The sequence below is a fragment of the Acanthochromis polyacanthus genome, chromosome 8, assembly GCF_021347895.1.
Source record: "Acanthochromis polyacanthus isolate Apoly-LR-REF ecotype Palm Island chromosome 8, KAUST_Apoly_ChrSc, whole genome shotgun sequence".
Classification (NCBI taxonomy): domain Eukaryota; kingdom Metazoa; phylum Chordata; class Actinopteri; family Pomacentridae; genus Acanthochromis; species Acanthochromis polyacanthus.
In genome coordinates, this window is record NC_067120.1 from 25,534,892 (window position 1) to 25,554,057 (window position 19,166).

The 19,166-nt window shown below is 39.6% G+C and overlaps 1 protein-coding gene across 1 annotated transcript; it reads right to left on the reverse strand.

Moving 5' to 3' along the window:
* Window positions 1-7,972: 7,972 nt before the first annotated feature.
* Window positions 7,973-17,249, reverse strand: LOC110972921 (uncharacterized). Its single transcript, XM_022223294.2, has 4 exons — window positions 16,169-17,249; window positions 15,986-16,066; window positions 13,658-13,842; window positions 7,973-13,205 (listed from the first exon to the last, which is right to left on the reverse strand). The coding sequence occupies exons 1-4, from the start codon at window positions 16,254-16,256 to the stop codon at window positions 12,324-12,326; spliced, it is 1,236 nt and encodes a 411-aa protein (XP_022078986.1). The 5' UTR covers window positions 16,257-17,249; the 3' UTR covers window positions 7,973-12,323.
* Between the last annotated feature and the right edge of the window lie 1,917 nt (window positions 17,250-19,166).

Genomic DNA, 19,166 nt, shown 5'->3' on the forward strand with positions numbered 1-19,166 from the left:
GTTCCATATGGTTCATACATAGTTTTGATGCCTTCAGTGAGAATCTACAATTTAAACGGTCATGAAAAAAAGAAAAACCTTAACAGGAGAAGATGTATCCAAACTTTTGACTGATAGTTTACTTATGTACTTATATATATATACAGTCATGGTTAAAAAAATACTGAACCACCCTTATTTTCTTCAATTTCTTGTTCATTTCAATGCCTTGTACCACTGTAGGTGTCCTACCTGAAGAATACAATGAACATGATAAAAAATGTAGTTGATTACATAATACGGTATGTCCTCTTTGACATGCTTAAGCTTAATTGTATTCCCAGGGTATATAAGAGGCCATTTCATGCCATAAGCAGCACTGCACATGCAAAGGCCTAGAGTGGTTTCCTGCTTACATTTAAGCTGCAGCACAACTCAGAAGCTGTCAGCTCTCACATAATGCCTCAAACAAAAGAACAATGGGAAGCCTCAAAGGCAGCCATCTTGGCACTCATGGTAATTGGCATGAGTGAGAGACAGGTAGCAAATAAACTGAAGATCTCCAAGACAGCCATCCATTACACTAAGAAAAAACAAACCCAACATGGTAGTACCAAATTGCGAGCTGGTCGTAGCAGGAAATGTCTTTGTACCCCACGAGATGACCGTGCACTCATCTGTTCCTGTGTCAGGAATCATAGTCAGACCTCCAGGGACCTTAAAAATGAGTAGGCACAGTCAAGATATGAGACGACAGTTGGAAACTGACTTGTTGAAGCTGGTCTGAAGTCACACGTGGCACGGAAGAAGCCTTTCATCAACAAAAGACAGAGGAAAGCCTGGTTACTCTTTGCTGGGGATCACAAGGATTGGACTTTTGATGTTTGGGCTAAGGTTCTATTTATTGATGAATTCAGTTTCAGTCCAGTCAACTTACTGGTTAGGAGGAAGCCTGGAGAAGCCTACATACCAGACTGTCTTGCCCCTACAGTAAGGGCAAATGCGATTGTGTGGAGGGCCAATGAGCCAGGTCAGTCTTCTTCCACCAGCTGGAAAACTCTTTCCTGCCTACAATGACTTCACTTTTCAACAAGACAATGCCCCTTGCCACACGGCAAGGTCAGTTAAAGCCAGGATGGAGGACTAGAACATTAGAACCATGCCTTGGCCTGCTCAGTCACCAGATCTAAAACCAACTGAAAACCTGTGGAAAATCATCAAATGCAAAATGGAGAACAAGCCCATAAACAAAGCAAATTTGTTTGAATTTCTGCAACAGGAATGGGCTGCTGTGACAGCAGAACAATGTCAGAAGCTGGTGGAGAGCATACCAAGACGCATGACTGCAGCCATCAATAACAATGGTTATTCAATCAAGTACTAACGTCTGTGTGTACCATGTGACTAAAACAGACAGAAAACAAAACATGGAATGATTGAAAATACTGTTTTTGGCTGTACAATGCCATAGCTATTGATGGAAGAACATAAGTGATTGGTGGTTTGGGTGTTTTAGTAATTTTTTCCATGACTGTATATGTATGGATATGTTTTTCTTACGCTACAAACTGAGACCTGTCAAAGTGTTTCATTGTCATCATTTCACGTGGTTAGAATGACAATTAAAGAGTCTTAGTCTGACTCTAAACAGCAGCCTATCTTTGAAAAGTAAAAATTTTACACCATGTGTCAGAGCCAGAAACCAAAAACACTTAAAGATTTTAAGTTAAGATTTTCAACTTCTTCATTTTCCTTGAGCTAATTGTGTGTGACATTCCATTCTGGCTGGAAATTAAACCAAATTCAAACTTCAATGCATGACATTTCACTAAAATCACTTCATCCCACATTAGCAGGGAGGGAATTGCCCAAAATTTATAAAGACTGTGCACTTTGTGACAAGTTTTTGCAATTTAGCATGAGGCTAGGTTTAGACATAAGGTTTTCAAAAACAACCACATACACATTATTAGTAGCCCCCTATTGGCCATTACGCACAAAATCCAACATGGCCGCCATCAGAAGTAGAAAATGTCATATCTCAGCTACTGTTTGCACTAGATCTGTGTATAAAACCACTTTCTCCATGTTTTGGGGATGAGCAATCTATTTCTGAACTTATTACTCTGTTATAATGTCATTTTCAAGGTCAGAGGCTACTTCATCAATGTTATCATCTCCGCCAGTAGTAAAGACCCTCCGCTTGATGTTTGAAGGCACAACAACTCCATCCTTAGCAAACCGCCTTGACACAGCAAGGTCAAGTCCCCTCCTGACATCCATGACACGTTCATAAGACAATGACATGCCCAATGAATGAAATGTGTTAACAGTGCGTTTCTGGCGATCATGTGCATGCAGTTTCAGTCCAACATAGAGTGGAAAGGGTGTCTCTCTTTCCTTCCTCTGATACAGAGTGAGAGCATTGCTAGATTGCTTTGCTACATTGCTGCATATCAGCTTAGAGATTGTGCAGGCGACTCTGGGCTTGGCTCTACTGCTGTCTTGATCCTCTTCCATTTGCTTCTCAATACAGCTCGAACCTTGGAGTAATATGTCTAGAAGGGTCAGTAGAGGCTTGACAACTGGCTCACTTAGACCGTTTGAGTTGAATGATCCATTGAACGGCATCTGTTGCAAAAGGATGTATCTGCGCAGCATGAGTCCCACTTCAACTATTTTTTTAGCCTCATCTTCAGTCACCAGAAGATGAGCAGTCTGTGCTAAAGCTGCTCCAACTGCCTTTTTGTGAGAGATGTAAATGTCATGACCCTCAGAATATTCAGACCAATCAGGTCCTAACTTCTCTATAAGATGTTCTTTGAACCTTGTTTGGTGCACATACACCCCGATCCAGTCAGAGCCCATTTGCTCAAGACGACGATCATAAAGCTTCCTCATGTCAGCAAGCTTAAAAGCAGAATGCTTTAACTGCATGAATGCTACAAGCTGAGCAATAACCAAGGGATTGTATGTGTAGAGGATGGTAGAACTTTTGTCTGCATTTGGCAACTTGGACTTGGCTGCATGGGCATCATTCTTCAGCTTTGTGTAACAGGATGCGTGATAATGCACATCTCCTGCCGCAGCATCCTCTGCATTGATTGCACTGTTCAATTGTGCATGAACCACCCAATTCTTTGAATCTATTGCCCATTTGTAGAGGGTTTTGCCACAGTTATTACTCCTAGCTGTGTAGATTTGTTCATCACTGTTATCTTGGAATTTCTCACAGCAGACACATTGCAGATTTTTGCCGTCAATGCTTGTATTAAAACTTGACCTGTTTTTTTTCGGACTTAAAGTGGCCTCTTCACTCTCCAATTTTTCCCTTGTTCTATTGTCCAGTGCTCGTTGCACAATATGTGAGCAGAAGTGTCCTCGGCATCCATTTATGATACTTTGCTTTACTTTTCAACAATGTATTGGCGATCCCTGACCCATCGTCTAAACACTCTAAGTTCAGTCCAAGTGGTAAAGGCAAGGCAAGGCAAGGCAAGGCAATTTTATTTGTATTGCACATTTCATGTAACAGTGACAGCCCAATGTGTATTACAGTAAAGGCATATATACATTCAAAAACAAAATAAAAACAAGTCGATAAAAGTTAATTAAAACAGATTAAAATACAGTTAAATAATTCAATTTCCATAAGCACAAGAGAATAAAAAAGTTTTCAGTTTAGACTTAAAAATTGCCAAAGTTGAGGCTTGTTTAATTTCAATGGGAAGACTATTCCAGATATAGACCGCGTGATACTGAAACGTACCCTTACCACGCTCAGAATTTGTTTTGGGAGCCTCCAAAAGACCCTTTCCTGAGGATCTCAGAGTGCGGGATGGTTCATAGGGTACTAACATATCAGAAATGTACTGTGGGGCAAGACCATGAAGAGATTTATAGGCTAATAGAGCTGCCTTGAAGTCTATTCTCTGGGCAACAGGAAGCCAGTGCAGTGATCTAAGCACTGGACTAATGTGGTCATATTTCCTGGTTCCAGTCAGAACCCTTGCAGCTGCATTTTGGATGCTTTGCAATTGTTGTATGGCTTCTTTTGTAAGGCCAGTGAACAAGCCATTGCAATAATCTAATCGACTTGAAACAAACGCATGAATCAATATCTCCAAATCATGTTTTGAGACTATTGATTTAATCTTTGCTAAGTTTTTTAAGTGGTAGAAAGCTGAAGATATCATGGATTTAATTTGACACCTAAATTTTAAATCTGAGTCCAGGATCACGCCTAGATTTCTAACCTGATCTTTAGGTTGTAATGAGCGAGCTTCTAGGTGACTAATAATCCTTTCTCTTTGAATTTGTGGGCCAAAAACTATAACCTCAGTTTTGTCAGCATTTAGCTGGAGAATGTTATTCTGCATCCACGTGGTAATTTGCTCAATACAGTGATAAAGGGAGTTCACTGGACTGAGTTCATCTGCTGTTAGTGACACATAAATCTGTGTGTCATCTGCATAATTATGATAAGTAACATTGTTTTCCCGTATTAGTTGCCATAATGGCAACATGTACAAGTTAAACAAAAGCGGTCCCAGAATTGACCCTTGGGGGACCCCACAGGCCATAGTCATGTGATCTGAGACACAGTTTCCAATCTCAACAAAGTATTTTCTGTTCTCAAAATACGATGCAAACCACTCAAAGACCTTACCATGGATTCCCACAGAATATTTCAATCTCTGTAATAAGATCCTGTGGTCCACCGTATCAAATGCGGCACTTAAGTCCAGCAACACCAATATAGAGACCTTGCCTGCATCCGAATTTGCCCTGATGTCATTTGTTACCTTAATTAAAGCTGTTTCAGTGCTGTGGCAGGGTCTAAAGCCTGATTGGAAAACATCAAAGCTTTTATTAAGTAAGATGAAGTCAGTAAGTTGTTTGTAGACAACTTTTTTCAGGACCTTGGCTATGAAAGGTATGTTCGATATGGGCCGATAATTATTTAATACTGAAGGGTCGAGCCCGGTTTTCTTCAAAAGAGGCTTTATCACAGTGGTTTTTAAAACGTCTGGAAATACTCCTGTCTGCAGTGAGGTGTTGACTAGATGAGTGAGCTGTGGTAACAAACTGCCCAACACGGACTTTAAAAAGCTTGTGGGTAGCTCATCAAGAGAACAACTGCTTGAGCTCAAACTAAAAACAACATCTTCAATTCTTTTTTCATTTACCATTGAAAAATGTGTAAGTTGTAAGAGTCTAACTGGTTGGAAAGTTATTGTTTGGGACGTAGGGGTTATTGAATTTTTTATAGATTGGACTTTATTTTTAAAAAATAATGCAAAATCATTACATTTTTCTGTGGCCATTAGGTCATGGGTTGATGTGGTTTGGGGGTTTATTAATTTGGCCACAGTTGCAAATAAAACTCGAGAATTGTTGTTACAATTTGAAATTAATTTAGAAAAATAGCTCTCTCTTGCTTGCCGTACAGCTTGATTGAACATAACTAGCTTTGATTTGTATATCTAGTAGTCACCTTGAAGCCTTGACTTGTGCCATTTACGTTCAACACACCGGCACTCTCTCCTTTGCATTCTGACTGAAGCCTCATTATGCCATGGAGCCTTTTGTTTCTTTTTAACAACTTTGGTCTTCACAGGAGCAATAGAGTTCAAAGTATTGAGAACACTAGTTGAATAGGAAGTCAGCAGCAAATTGACATCTAAACACTGAGCATCCTCAAAATGAACCTTCTCCACAAATTGTGCCCTCGTATTATCATTTATAAATCTTTTCTGGATCACAGTGGAGCAGCTAGCGACAGACACTGGTGTAACAGAAAGCTCAAAAAAGACACAAAAATTATCAGAGACAGCAGGATTAACAATATTTACATTTGTGACGTCAACACCTTTAGTAATGATTATATCTAGAGTGTGTCCTTCATTATGTGTAGGGCCAGTCACGTGTTGAGTCAAACCAAATGTTTCAAGGGCATCACAAAGTTGTTTGGCATGCCTGTCATGAGCTATGTCAACGTGCACATTCATATCACCACTAATTACTACATATTCAAATTTTGAGCATACGGATAAAAGAAACTCAGTAAAATCTGAAATAAAAGGAATTTTTGGAGGTTTATAAATAATAATGTACAATAGAGAAGCATGTTGAATCTTAATTTTAAATGAGACGTAACCAAACGATGAAAAAGTCCCAAATGACTGTTTGTGAAACGATATGTTATCCCTAAAAAAGGCACAAACACACCCGCCCCTCTGATTCTGTCTTATTTCTGACAGATAGTGAAAGTTAGGTGGGCAAGTCTCAATTAAGCAATTTAATCCATATTCCATGCAGCGAGATTGTCTCTAAAACTCTGAATTACAAATCACTTAAACATAGTGTTCTTAATGTTAGAGCACTGAATAATAAATCATTTTTAATTAATGATTTTATTACCTCTAATGAGTTAGATTTTATGTTTCTAACTGAGACTTGCTTAGATGAGACTAACGCCAATTGGGTATTAAGTTACATTGTCTGACATGTTTCTTTTTTAGTTGACGTTGTTTGGCCCTATTTGTAATTAAGCTAGAGATAAAGGGACAGCATTATCAACAAATTTGTTCAAATCACTTTCAAGGGTTTTATATGCATAGTGATAACACTCCTTCTTATATGGACATCGCAAATCTTTGGTATTAGATTTTTCTTGGCACAAAAAACACAATGCCCAATCAGTGTCCTTCCTTGTAAGTACAGGATGATCAAAAGGATGTTCGTCACTCATGATGAAAATAATTGCTAAATAACCCTAGATTCTTCACGTCTTGAGTGTTGTCATTTGAAGATGTTATTTTATGATGAAGGTTAGGGACCAATTATTTCTATGCAGCTTAGTACCAGAGTTATGGCTATATTTGGTTGAAAATTACCTTGAATATAGCCAAACCTTGAAAATGATGTCAAAACAGACAAAAATTGGTTCAAAAATGGATTGCTTGACCTCCAGAACATGGAAAAAGTGGTATTATACAAAGATCTAGTGCTAATAAGAGCTGAGATTTTCAATTTCTGATAGCGGCCATATTGGATTGTGTGCATAATGGCCACCAGATGGCTAACCTAACTTGTATGTGGTTGTTTTTGAAAACCTTATGCCCATACCATACATCATGCCAAATTGCAAAAACTTGTCACAAAGTGCAAAATTTTTTAAAATTCCCTCACTGCTACATGTGACATCAAATCCTGTAAAATATTTTAAATTCTGTGCTCATCACTGACTCAGTTGTGAGCATCTGTCATGTGAAAAAAAGTAAAGATTATTCAACTGAACTCCAGGCTGTGTTTACATAGAGCAAAGAAGAGACAAGTCTGAAAACAAATTACAAATACTGAGAGGAAAACTAAAAAAAAGGTGCTTGATCAATAAAATTAAAAAAGCATCGTGTATAAAGAGTATACAGGAGAAAGAAGAAAATAAATTTAACATAGCAAAAAAAAAAATTCTACAGTTCATATGCAGAGTAATGGTTTTGGCTGTAAAAGTAAAAAAAAAAAAAAACACACACAAAAAAGCTAGGGATCAATAGTATGTAGAGTCACCATATGTTTTCCAGTATTGCTTGCACCATCATGCTGATTTGTGGAGGAGTTCCCACAAAAAAAAAAATCACTAACATTTTTATCTTTGTTACAACATATTATTAATATTGCATTAATACTGTGTCGCATTGCACAAAACTCAGCTTGTAGTTCTCACTACTTCTTGCAATGCGTATGTTGATTCCTTAGAGGTACAGGACTATATATTGCAGTCAAAATGAGCTCACAGTGCTCAGAAACTGCTCAGAGGGTTAAAAAGACCTAGAGTCCAAGAAAATATATAATGCCTCTCCACACTACCAGAACACACTGCATTCTACTTTAGAGTTGTCTGCTTTGAGTTCACATGGCTTTCTACTGTAAAGTTCATTACTCCACAAAGGAACACAGCTTGTTTTGCAAGTCAACATCATAACAACTGTTGAGTAGTACATCTGTTCCTTTAATATTTCAACAGTACAAATTAAATTCTGATTAAGAAACATGACATGAGAAAAACATTGCTTCACATTTCTGAACATTGTAGTCATTGAGAACATTCTGGGCCACTGAGAAATCACCTGAGAGAACAAGTTAGAAAACCTATTCAGTTTGATATGATGACTTTGACACAGAGCATTTACAATAAAAAATAAAAAACTAAATCTGCTGATTCTCTATCTACTACAGCACCCCATATGAGCTCTAAAACATCTGTCGAGAAATATATCTTTTTTTAGTCTCATCACCATCTGCATTAATAAAACATGGCACTGTGCACAAATGACTAGCAAATATATCACAGCAAGGACCACTGTACACCAATGTATGTTCATATTTTTTTGCTCAAAATAAAACATCCAAAAATATTCAACATTTTACAGCATATCAAGAAGTTAAATTCATACAAAGTGTGCAAATGTCACCATACGGTCAAGAGACAACTCCAAATGAAGGCACCATACTTTTAGCTTCCACTCCTACCACACCGGTCACATGAACTGCACTGCCAGGGAATAATGTCTCAGCTGTTGCACTATGCTGTACAACTCATTCTCACTGAGGCTGCCTATTCACTACAGAACTCTCAACATAAAAAAAGAGATGCAGAAATAAAACCTTAACAAAATACTTTAATGCCCCATGTGGGTTCAATTTCTCTTTGTATTCAAGTGAAAATTCACCAATTAGCTAAAGTCTGTCTGGCTAACGCTCTGTGCCAAAAATAATTTCCTATTTGACCATACAGGCATAATGATTAGGTCATGACCAAAAGGCCAGACAAGACACAAACCAGGATCCAACCAGGACCAACATTTTAACAACTGACTTGCCTCTTTGCTCATCAGCAAACACATTTAGAACAATGTAGTGTCAAAACTTAAAGGTACAAGAGAGCCATATTAATGAGGAATAACAAAGATTAAAAAAAAAACAGAGTAAAGGGAAAACATGAACCCTTGATCCCTATAGTGAGGACATCTGAGGCTCCGCTATGCTGCTGTTTCTCGTCTGAAACCAGGATCAGAAGAGAAGTGTCAGTAATATACTTCCACATTGTGATGAAAAGTAGGCTAGATAGGAAATAGCACGGCACAAACGAATGAAAAGTGGTTTTAAATTTAAAAAGCAGAAATATATCAAGATTCATCCACGTGTTTCATTATTTTAATTTCACTGCTCTCACTTGAACAAACTAAATTAAGGGCAGGCGGTTCATAAAATTCATATCATCCGGGGTGAAAATGAATTTTCAAATAACTGTTTTTACAACATCATGCTTGAAGAACAGCTATGCCGAGTCAACTACGCATGTTTGCTTATATTCTCACAAATATAATCAGATTTTCTAACACTATGTAGAATAACAATATATCAATTCATTGAGACATATTTAGAATGACAGCTAATTCAAATAACTGTTAGCTGTACCCCGAGTTGGCACTGAATGCTTGGCTAACAGTTGTGGCTGAATTACGTGTCACCAAATAACAAGAAAAGCACTCAGAGAGTGAAGTACTATGCAAAGGCTGCTCACACATTTCCGACAGATAAGTCCCAGTAAGTCTACAATAGTGGATTTGTAGCAGATCGCAATCATGTGATCGTCAGCAGGCAGCTGACATAATGTTCACTTGCTATCATAGTTACAGTGATGCCGCTTTCTCGAAATGATATGGAAATCCTTAAGATATCTGCGGATCCACACTATAAGCTGCATCTCTGCCAAAATCTAATCACTTGGTCCTTGTGTCATTTCTGACCTTCCCTGAAAATTTCATCCAAATCCTTTAGTCAATTTTTGAGCAATGTTGCGAACAGACGAAAAGGCAAACGTATGCCGATCGTCACATAACGCCGTCACATTCCTTGGCGGAGTAAAAATGACTCTGTATTAAGAAACTAAAGATCCGTATTAAGACAAAAATGTGGATTATTTTCACTGACTCGTTGCCTTGAGCTGCTCATTCTATGCAACTATGGTAACTGTAAATGTATAGCTGACAATCATTTCTCACCATGGGTGCGAAAAGTCATCAATAAACCTCAAAAAACACAAATAAAAGGAAGTACTTTTGCATTTAGGACAACTATGGGAGTAGTGCAAATTCATCTCTTGCCATGTAAACCCTGAACGCAGTTCAGTGGCACAGATATAATACTGAAGAGATGCACATCATCCAATTTCACTGCATATGCTAAAGTTCAGATTCAGAGCCACAGTCGGAGCACCAACAAACTCATTTTCACAAACAAACTGCCTGAAAATGGGGCCACAGTCTTCCTCACAGAGGACATGTCTAGTCATTCATCTTCCATCAAGTATGACCTCAGAAAACACACACACAAACAAAAAAAGAACAGCATGAAAAGGTCACAAACAACAGACACTGGTCAGTTTTAAAACATGTCCAGAAAGCATATCAATCCAGAATGTAGTCAATTGTAATAGATCCAGTGGTGACAAATTGCATGTCAATCAATCTTAGTATCTGCAGCAGAACTGCAGCTTTATTTCAACAGAATTTAAAACCAAGTCCCTATTTTATCCAGATTACAAATACATTATTGAAAATAACATTGTTCCAGCAAAATAGACGTTTAGGAGAAGAAAGAAAAAACAGACCTCCAAACAAATGCTGTCCACTTATTGTGAGATGTTTCCAGATCTTTGCATGTGTGAGCTGAGGGCAGTTCACCATTGATATTGGAAAAAATCTTAAATAGATCTTGTGCACTCAGTGTAAACATAACTATGCTTGAAGAAGTCCATAAAGTTTTTCTTTTCCAGATTTAGGTAGAATTTCAACTCTGGTAAGGATTTTGTCAAGTCTTGAGAGTTAGGTCATGAAGTCAGTGGCAGGCAGTGACTAGGATACCAGCAATAAGGCAGATAAAATCATCCTACAGAGACTCCAATGTTCTCAGTGTGAGAGGATTCCAACAACTGGAGCACACTTTGAGATGTCATGCTTGATTTCTAAATAGTTACCTTTGCAATTCCATACCTGCAGCAGTATATTTGTGCATCAAGACATAATCACCCAACTGTCAATTCTATACCACACTGACTGCATGTAGATAATCAGCACACACTGGGTATCATACATTAGTTTGGAATATAATCTAAACCAACAGTGGCCATCACCATTATACCATGTAAAAAATTAAAAAATAAAATAAAATTTAATTGCCCCCTGGTGACAAAGCTTTCTGAATCTACACACAGTTCTCCAAGATGCATTTGTTCCAAATGTGAATGAGGCCACAGACTAATGCAATGACAAATTTCCCACCCTATACTGGTATGACATCAATAATCTCCTGAGATCACCCATTAAGAAATTCCCCTGATATAGAACACCAACACAACAGCATGGCACAGAACTGAAGCAGGACTGTATCACTATACAGCAAACACTATTAAATTATCATACAATGAAATTTAATTCTATTATGAATAAGATCAGTGAGGATGGAGGGGAAATCACAGCCAGATCACATTTACAGGTCTGGGGAGGAAATACATCAAATTTATAAATTTACAACCATTGAACTTAAGGCCCCAACCACACGAAGACAAAACGAGGTCTAAACGCACAAGTTTCTTGCTGAATCTGCCTATCATCCACACGAAGACGGCGTTTTGGGGGTCTGTAAACGATCATTTTTGAAACCAGGTTCCAGAGTGGAAAGATTTTGAAACTGCGTATAAGCGGCTCCGTGTTTACTGGCTATCCGCTACTTTTCAGATACGCTTGCGTCATAGTTTCGTATCGTCATTGACACGCATTCACACGCGGCAACGAAGCTGGTCAACTATTCCTGTTGCAGCAAAATCTCCTTCTTCTCAATCACCACCGAGTTGAACAAACAATTATCGAGGACACATTACGGCACTTTATTTACTTCCCGGCTTGGTCTCTGTTTACAACTTTTGCCGCAAGTGCGCATGCCCACTGTTTTTTCTTCTGTTTGCGCGTGTTTCCGTCATATCGTTACAGCGCCCCTAGAGGTCTGGCATGTGTTTTACAGCATTTCCATGCGTATCGAGTGCATTCATGTAGACGCACACATTTTCTGAGACGCCTTCGTCTTTATGGCGATCGTTTTTGAAACTGTTAAGCGTTTTGTCTTCGTGTGGATGGGGCCTAAGTGGTGACAATAATATCCAGTTGACCAGTCTACAGGGAGAGGTACAGCTGCCCTTGGTTGTCTTTAGGAAAATATTCAATACCATGGGAGGAACAAAGAAAGCCTTGAGCAGCAGCCACAAATGTTGGAAAAGTGAGTCAAGTCCATGCAACTTTGCGTGAAATGGCCTGTTTGAAGCATTCTGGGTCGACGTTGCCACCAGGCCGTAGTGCTCTCTCCAGGCTCACCAGCACATTTTGGTGGCATTCTCTGATGTTGACCGGGTACTTGGCTCTCAGTAGCTCATAGGCAGCAATCAGCCTCATGTTCTGCTTCACCATTAGATACTGGATGATACACGTCGGTGCCAGAGAGAAACCATCCCTACAGTGGACCAGGACACGCTTTCTCTTCTCAGTGGAGGCATTGATGCATTCGTTGATATCCTCAAAGCAGCGCTGCTTCAATGCCGGGCCATCACCCAGAGCATCTGGCACATCTCCAATGTCCACTTTGAGGCGGGACCAGCTGTGCCGGGCACCACGGGAGCAGGTGCAGGGTATGAGGCTGAGAGTGGGGCCCGGTTCACCTGGAACACTACTCATGTCGATGATACTGTCGATGTTGTTACGGCACAGGGTACGCCCATTGTACGCTGCGTTCAGATTCCCGACATAGATGTAGTCCGTCACTTTAGAGATGACAGGTTCCGAATACTGGAAGTGCTCTGGGCCGTTGGCCTTGAATTCAGCCGTATCAGGGCCCCTGGCTCCGGCTGGCCCTGTGGCAGCTCTCCGACTGTAGTTACGCAGCTTCTTGGAGCCAGACCGAGATGGAGGGTTAGAGTCGGACTCAGAGCTGCTGTTCCAGGGAGGAGAGAAGAGAGAGAAGCGGCTGGAGGATTTGCTCTTGTTGAGAATCTCCACTGGGCTGGACAGACCAGAGCTGGATGCTGTAGTCGAAGCAGAGGCGCAGAAGAGGGACGCTCGCTCCAGAGAACCTGTGCTGCTGGCAGCTCCTGCGCTGTGTGCCTGTTCCATCTGCAACAGACAGACACACATCTGACATGTATCCAACAAAGCACTATCCAGACCTAAGAATCTCATGACTCCAGCAGTTGAGCTGTCGCCCTGTCGTGTGAATTTGAGTATGGCGCATGGTATGGTTTTGAAAGCACAGAAGCTAAGAATTATTGAAATCTATGATTGGAAATCAATTTTTGCTTGAAATAAGATTAAAATAAATTACCAAGAAATAAAAATACCCAAGTCTCCTTACAGAAATAAGCTTATAGAAATGTAAATGTAGTCTTTATGACCCTATCAATATAACTCTGCCTTAACGCTTCACTCTGATAGCTTCTGGACAGTACAGTGCCTCAGTAATCAAGAAGAATTTCTTGTTAGTTAACATGACGCAGTGTTTTTTTTTTCAGGTTTACTCCTGACTCTTGCCAAGGACACAGCAGATGTCCGAGTGTTTGTGGACATACCTGGGCTTTGAGGTTGTTCTTCCACTCCTGTGTCTCCAGAGCCTTGAAGCGTCCACTGCTGTCGGAGGAAACTGACACACAGAGGGGCCGGTGGGCTCTGGGGGGGAGCTGGGGGGTGAGGGCCACGGGGACGGGCCTTACATCGGCGTGCTCACTCCTACTCATCATTAGATTTGGACAGGAACCTGAGACAACACAGGAAAACGTGTCTGACATCAAAAGCTAAATAACAGAAGAATTAGTTATATCTGGATGATACTTGAGTGTTATTCACTACTAACAGCTAAAAAACTGCATGTTACACTCATCAGAATGGCTATTTTAAATCAGTCATCATGGGCCTATCACAGATATATCATTAATTAGACCCTCCGGAAAAACGCGGGCAAAAATCCTTGACTATGCAGGCTAAAATCCTTGATTATACAAATAAATATGTGGGGTTTTTATTAGCTGCATCGTGCTTATATTATGTATGCACGATGCAGCGCCGATGTCCACGTTTAGATACAGCTGTATAGTAAATGCTGACATCCGCGTTTACGATAGATCACAGATGTCCGCGCTGCATCGTACATACATAATATAAGCACGATGCAGCACAGACGTCCGTCCGTGTTCCGCGCTCCAGTCGAATGGTGATTTCTGTTGCACTGCGCACTCACTTCCGCTTTTGATGACGTGTCGTGCTCAGACGATGCATCATTTGGTGCATCCCTAGTTTTTATGCCATTTTATGCGGGGAAGTTGCGGAAAGTTGCTAAGTATGCGAATAGTTGTGAAATGTACAAAAATATGCGCGATTCACCTGCCGTTTGGCCGCGGAGAGATGTGTCCCCTAATCAGACACTGGGACTGCTGCGGGGTTACTGGATTGACAGCATGTGCTTTGGGAGAGGGAGAAGCTCACAGCAGCACCTGTTGCTTGTTGAGGACAGTAACTGCAGAATGAGCTGAGCTTTCCTGTCAGTCCCCAAAACGTCAGAAAAAGTTGCTAGATTTGTGGCTAGTCGCTTTTGACAAAAAAGTCGCTAGGACGCTTTGGAAAGTCGCTAGATTTAGCGAGAAAGTTGCTAAGTTGGCAACACTGGCACCGCGCTCCGCATCAGCTCATGCTTCTAGTGTGTGTGTGTGAATGCGCGAACTGATGACATCAGGCCGGGCATCACATAAAAACTCACGCACAACTCCATTTATATTGGTTATAGTTTTCTCATTTTATGTGGAAATTGTGAAATCAAGCGGGACCCACATATTTCTCTTTTTTCGTGAAAATGTGAGATTCTTGAGGGAATTATGCACTGTTTTGCGGAGATTATGCGGCCTTTTGGGAAATAATTGACCCCCGCATAATCAGCAGCATTTTGGTGATTAATGTGGGAATTCATGCGATCGCATAATCGCGTTTTTCTGGAGGGTCTCATTAATGGCATATACAGTATATCGTCCGATATGTGCCAATATGAAAACTTTCTTCCTCAGCAATTTACAAATGGTATCAGCACAGTTTGCCCAGAAGAGCTCAAACAAATGCCATTGATTACAGTAATTTCATAGTATTTAGAAATGGTAATTTAGTCATGAAAATATACCTAATCTGTGCAATTTGTTGTCATGTAAAGTCGCAATGGTTTCTCCTCTCTTCCGTTTTCACCGTCTGTGTGTGCGTGTGTGTGAGTGAGAGAGTGTCTGTGTTTTAGTTCTATCCCGCAAACAAATCAGAGGAGACACGAGAAAACATAACATTACTCAAACTGATGACAACTTGAAAAGCCAGTTTTGTCTGGCCCATCTATAATCAAAGACAGACACATCAAACGTCTGAAAGTCAGACTAAAATAATGTGTGTTTTTTTTAACATACCTTCCAGATTCAGGTTGGGTCGTACATCTGCAACAATGTTTAAATTGGTGTTACATGTCAAAGTGATGTACAAACGAATGACAGGATCCAAGGTTACTCAGCAGAACATGGCTGACCCATGCATATATAAAGAATATTGATATTGTATTTTTCGTTATTTGATATGATCAGTATCTGTCCCAAAAATTCCATGTCCGTCAGGATCTACCAGGTAGTATTTATATACCTAAAGCATCAATCACTGTGGTTGCTTAACATTGCCAATTGTTTTTTTAGAGAACACTGTCATAATTAGCCCTACATTTACAGGTGGTCTCAATTATTGGCAGTACTCTTTTTTTGCAACACCTAAACATATCCATCTAAACTGTCAGATTAAAGCATTTTCAACATGATTATAAAAACAACAACAAAACGCAGTTTGAGGTGGAAATTACAGTTTTGTCTGTGGAGGATATCACATACCAGCACATTCTGAGCGGGTGATGGACTGAATCTGCAGCGTTTTCTGGGTTTTCAACAGGCTGTGAAGAGTTCTCACTATACCTGTAGATGAGAGGTCACCTTGCAGTAAACTAAAAGTCCATACAGGTGGCACAAATGTGATCATTAGAGTTTGGAGATTACATTTGAAAGCACCAGTCTTACCGATCTTTCCATTCTGCTTGCAAAGCACCTTTTGATTCAGGAGTTTGTGGGTACTCAGGTCTTTTTTCCACTCTTCCTCGGCTTCCATGTTCCGCCTCCTACTGACAGAGGCACATAACCCCAGCTCAGGTGGCCCGTCATCTTTGGCAAGCCGTGCAACACTTCAGCTCCATCGGAGAAACATGACTTCAGCTGTTCGCGTTGTAGACTGTCTCTGCACTAGCATCACTGGCTAAGTTAGCTGCTAACGGTGTGCTAAAGAGTTAGCCAAACAGCCAGCTCACTGTGTGTGAACAATGTTGTTGAGCTGGTGGAGGCTATGGTCGTCAGTTATTTCCAGCGGTTATGCAAGGCTGCAACAAACTAAAGTACAGCAGAGGGCCAGACCAGCATGACGACTGAAGTAGTTCATTACCGTCGTGTCTAAAATTCAGGATGTTAGCTCGAACGTTAGCAAGCTAGCCGCCGTTAGTTAGCATAAGTATCCGCTGTTTAATGCTCGTACGGCCGCTGCAGCTCATTAGCATCAGCAGCAATTACAGCAGTATATTGCGATTGTCAGCTGCTCCGCTAGACGGAATAACGTCAGTGTCAAACACCACAAATGTGGTAATTTATTTGGGATTCCAGTGACTAACTGGCTGGTACCCAACTAGCACCGACAGCCAGCAGCATCACCACCGTGGGCGCGAGCCCGACCCCCTGCCGCGCGGACTCAAATGCGACTGCTGGTCTGTGTAACTTCCGCCCTGAACCAAGTCTGATAGGAGACGTTGTACATAACAGCCATCTGCAACCGTTTAACAAGACTGTATGTGACTTGAATGAAACAAGTAATGTTTGAAAACGTCAACGAGCGTCAGGTAACTGTAAGTGATGCATAAACTCCCTGCAAGGCAAAATACGGGACACATCCCTTTGTTACTATGTGTTTGATTAATGCTGCAGCGTCACCCCGGTGGGCGGATTGAGTCAGTTTAAGAGAGAGAATTCAATCCGGGGAAAGGTAATCATTTTCAGCAAACTCAGTTCGCAGCTGTAATAATGAAACAATATGATTTTGTCTTTTTATGTTTCTATCATAGACTGTACATAAAGATCATTATATACAGTCTATAGCTTTTAGATACATCTCTTGAGTCTAAGGCCAATTGTACACATTGGCCATTCTGGAATTGGAGGACATTGCATGTCCCATCCATCAAACAATAATTCATGTACAAAATACTAAAACTTGCAGTTGTGTAAATTTACTTGTCTTGAGACCATATTAAAAAAAACTAGGAGAGAAGAATGTTTGAAATAGTTTTTAAAATATCAAATAAGTCTTGCGTTCCCCTAAAATGCCATTTTCCTTTGTCCCACCTCCCTGATGACCAAATTCAATCTCAAATTAAATAGTTAAAATATAAATCTCCTTTAATTGGTATAATCTTTTCATTGATGTCTCTGGTAATTGTGGGAACACAACATTTTAATTATTAATAATCATGCATGAACATGTGTCCCACAACATCCCTGTTAGCATAACATTTTTAGCTTGTAGAAGAAGAAGAAGAAAACACAGAATCACTTGATATGCTAACATCATCAAACCGTTTTCCAAAGAATGAGTAGAGCAAAACTATGTCCTCTTTTCTACTTTTTATAACATTGTGAGCTTTGATTGAATGTCTCACTAAACCACACATTATCAGGATAAAACAAATTCTTTTTCCCTTCTTCTTTCCTTTTTTCTATCAGTCAGTTTGTCCTCTTGGTCAGCGGTAACAGCTAGCTAAATATCTAGCTTCTACTCCTGAGAAAAAGCTAACATTAGCATGGATTAGCCACCATGTTGCTGTGATTAGAGTAGGGTTAGCAAACAACAAAACATGTAATAAAAATTGTACCATTGATGTTAAAGTTGAGCCAATAAAACCTTTGATAGTTTATTACCTATTACTGATGAATGTGTAGCAGAAAATTGTAAAAGAGAAGGTTTATTTTTCAAATATTTTGAAGCCCAAATGTCCTCCAACTCTTGACCCACATATAAGAACAGATAAAACAGGGAACAAACTTACAAAATCACATTTCTGAAGAAAATATGATATTAACAGTGATAAAATGAAATTAATAAATACAAAAGGGTAGGATACTGCTTATAAAAGCACATTTGTATAAAAATGTATTGAGCAGAGCTCGCCTGGTAATAGCAGGTTACAGTCCTAAACCTTGGTGCCTTCACAATGGATGACACCATTTTAAAAATCCTTAAAACTATGCAGCAAATGAAATCTTTTCTGACAGTCACAGATACACATTTCTTTGTAATGATCAGATTGCATTTTCAGCAAGTACTGAAAGCAACTATTTATTCTTTTTTCATTTTGTCAGACTGTCTTAAAAAGGCTGTAGACTTGATACCACAATAACAGTATTAATAATCAAACACCCAACTATGCAGCATGATCATTGTTGAATGAGTTGCAATAAATCATACAGCTGATCATTTGGGCCAACACAGAAATAGTACACAAGGAAGCAATGTGATTTATGTGATTTTAAATTAAGTCTAAGCTTTTACTTTTGCTATTTAGAGCCACTCAAGTGTTTTTATACTTAAATGTCAGAAAAAAGCTTTTGTCCAGGACAACTTACGTGTGTGTGTTATGTTCAAAGATTAAAAAATAAATCCTATCCTTACAACCAAACAATCACATACTGAAAAATACACCATTCCACAAAGTAGTAGTTTCATGGAGGTTTTAGTGTTGAAGGAGCAGATTAATTTCTTTTAATTAACAGTTAAAAAGCTCCAACTGATTAAAAGTTTGGTCAATTAAATGATAGAAAAGTAGCAATAATAACAAAACAATTCTTTTCTACCCCGTGCGTTTTCATCCATTATTAATAATCTACAGAGAAACAAATCAGAATTTGGGGCTGATTTATTAACCATCAATTTGTAAATAAAATGTTGTTGTGTACCACACAGCTGTTTAATATTTGTTCT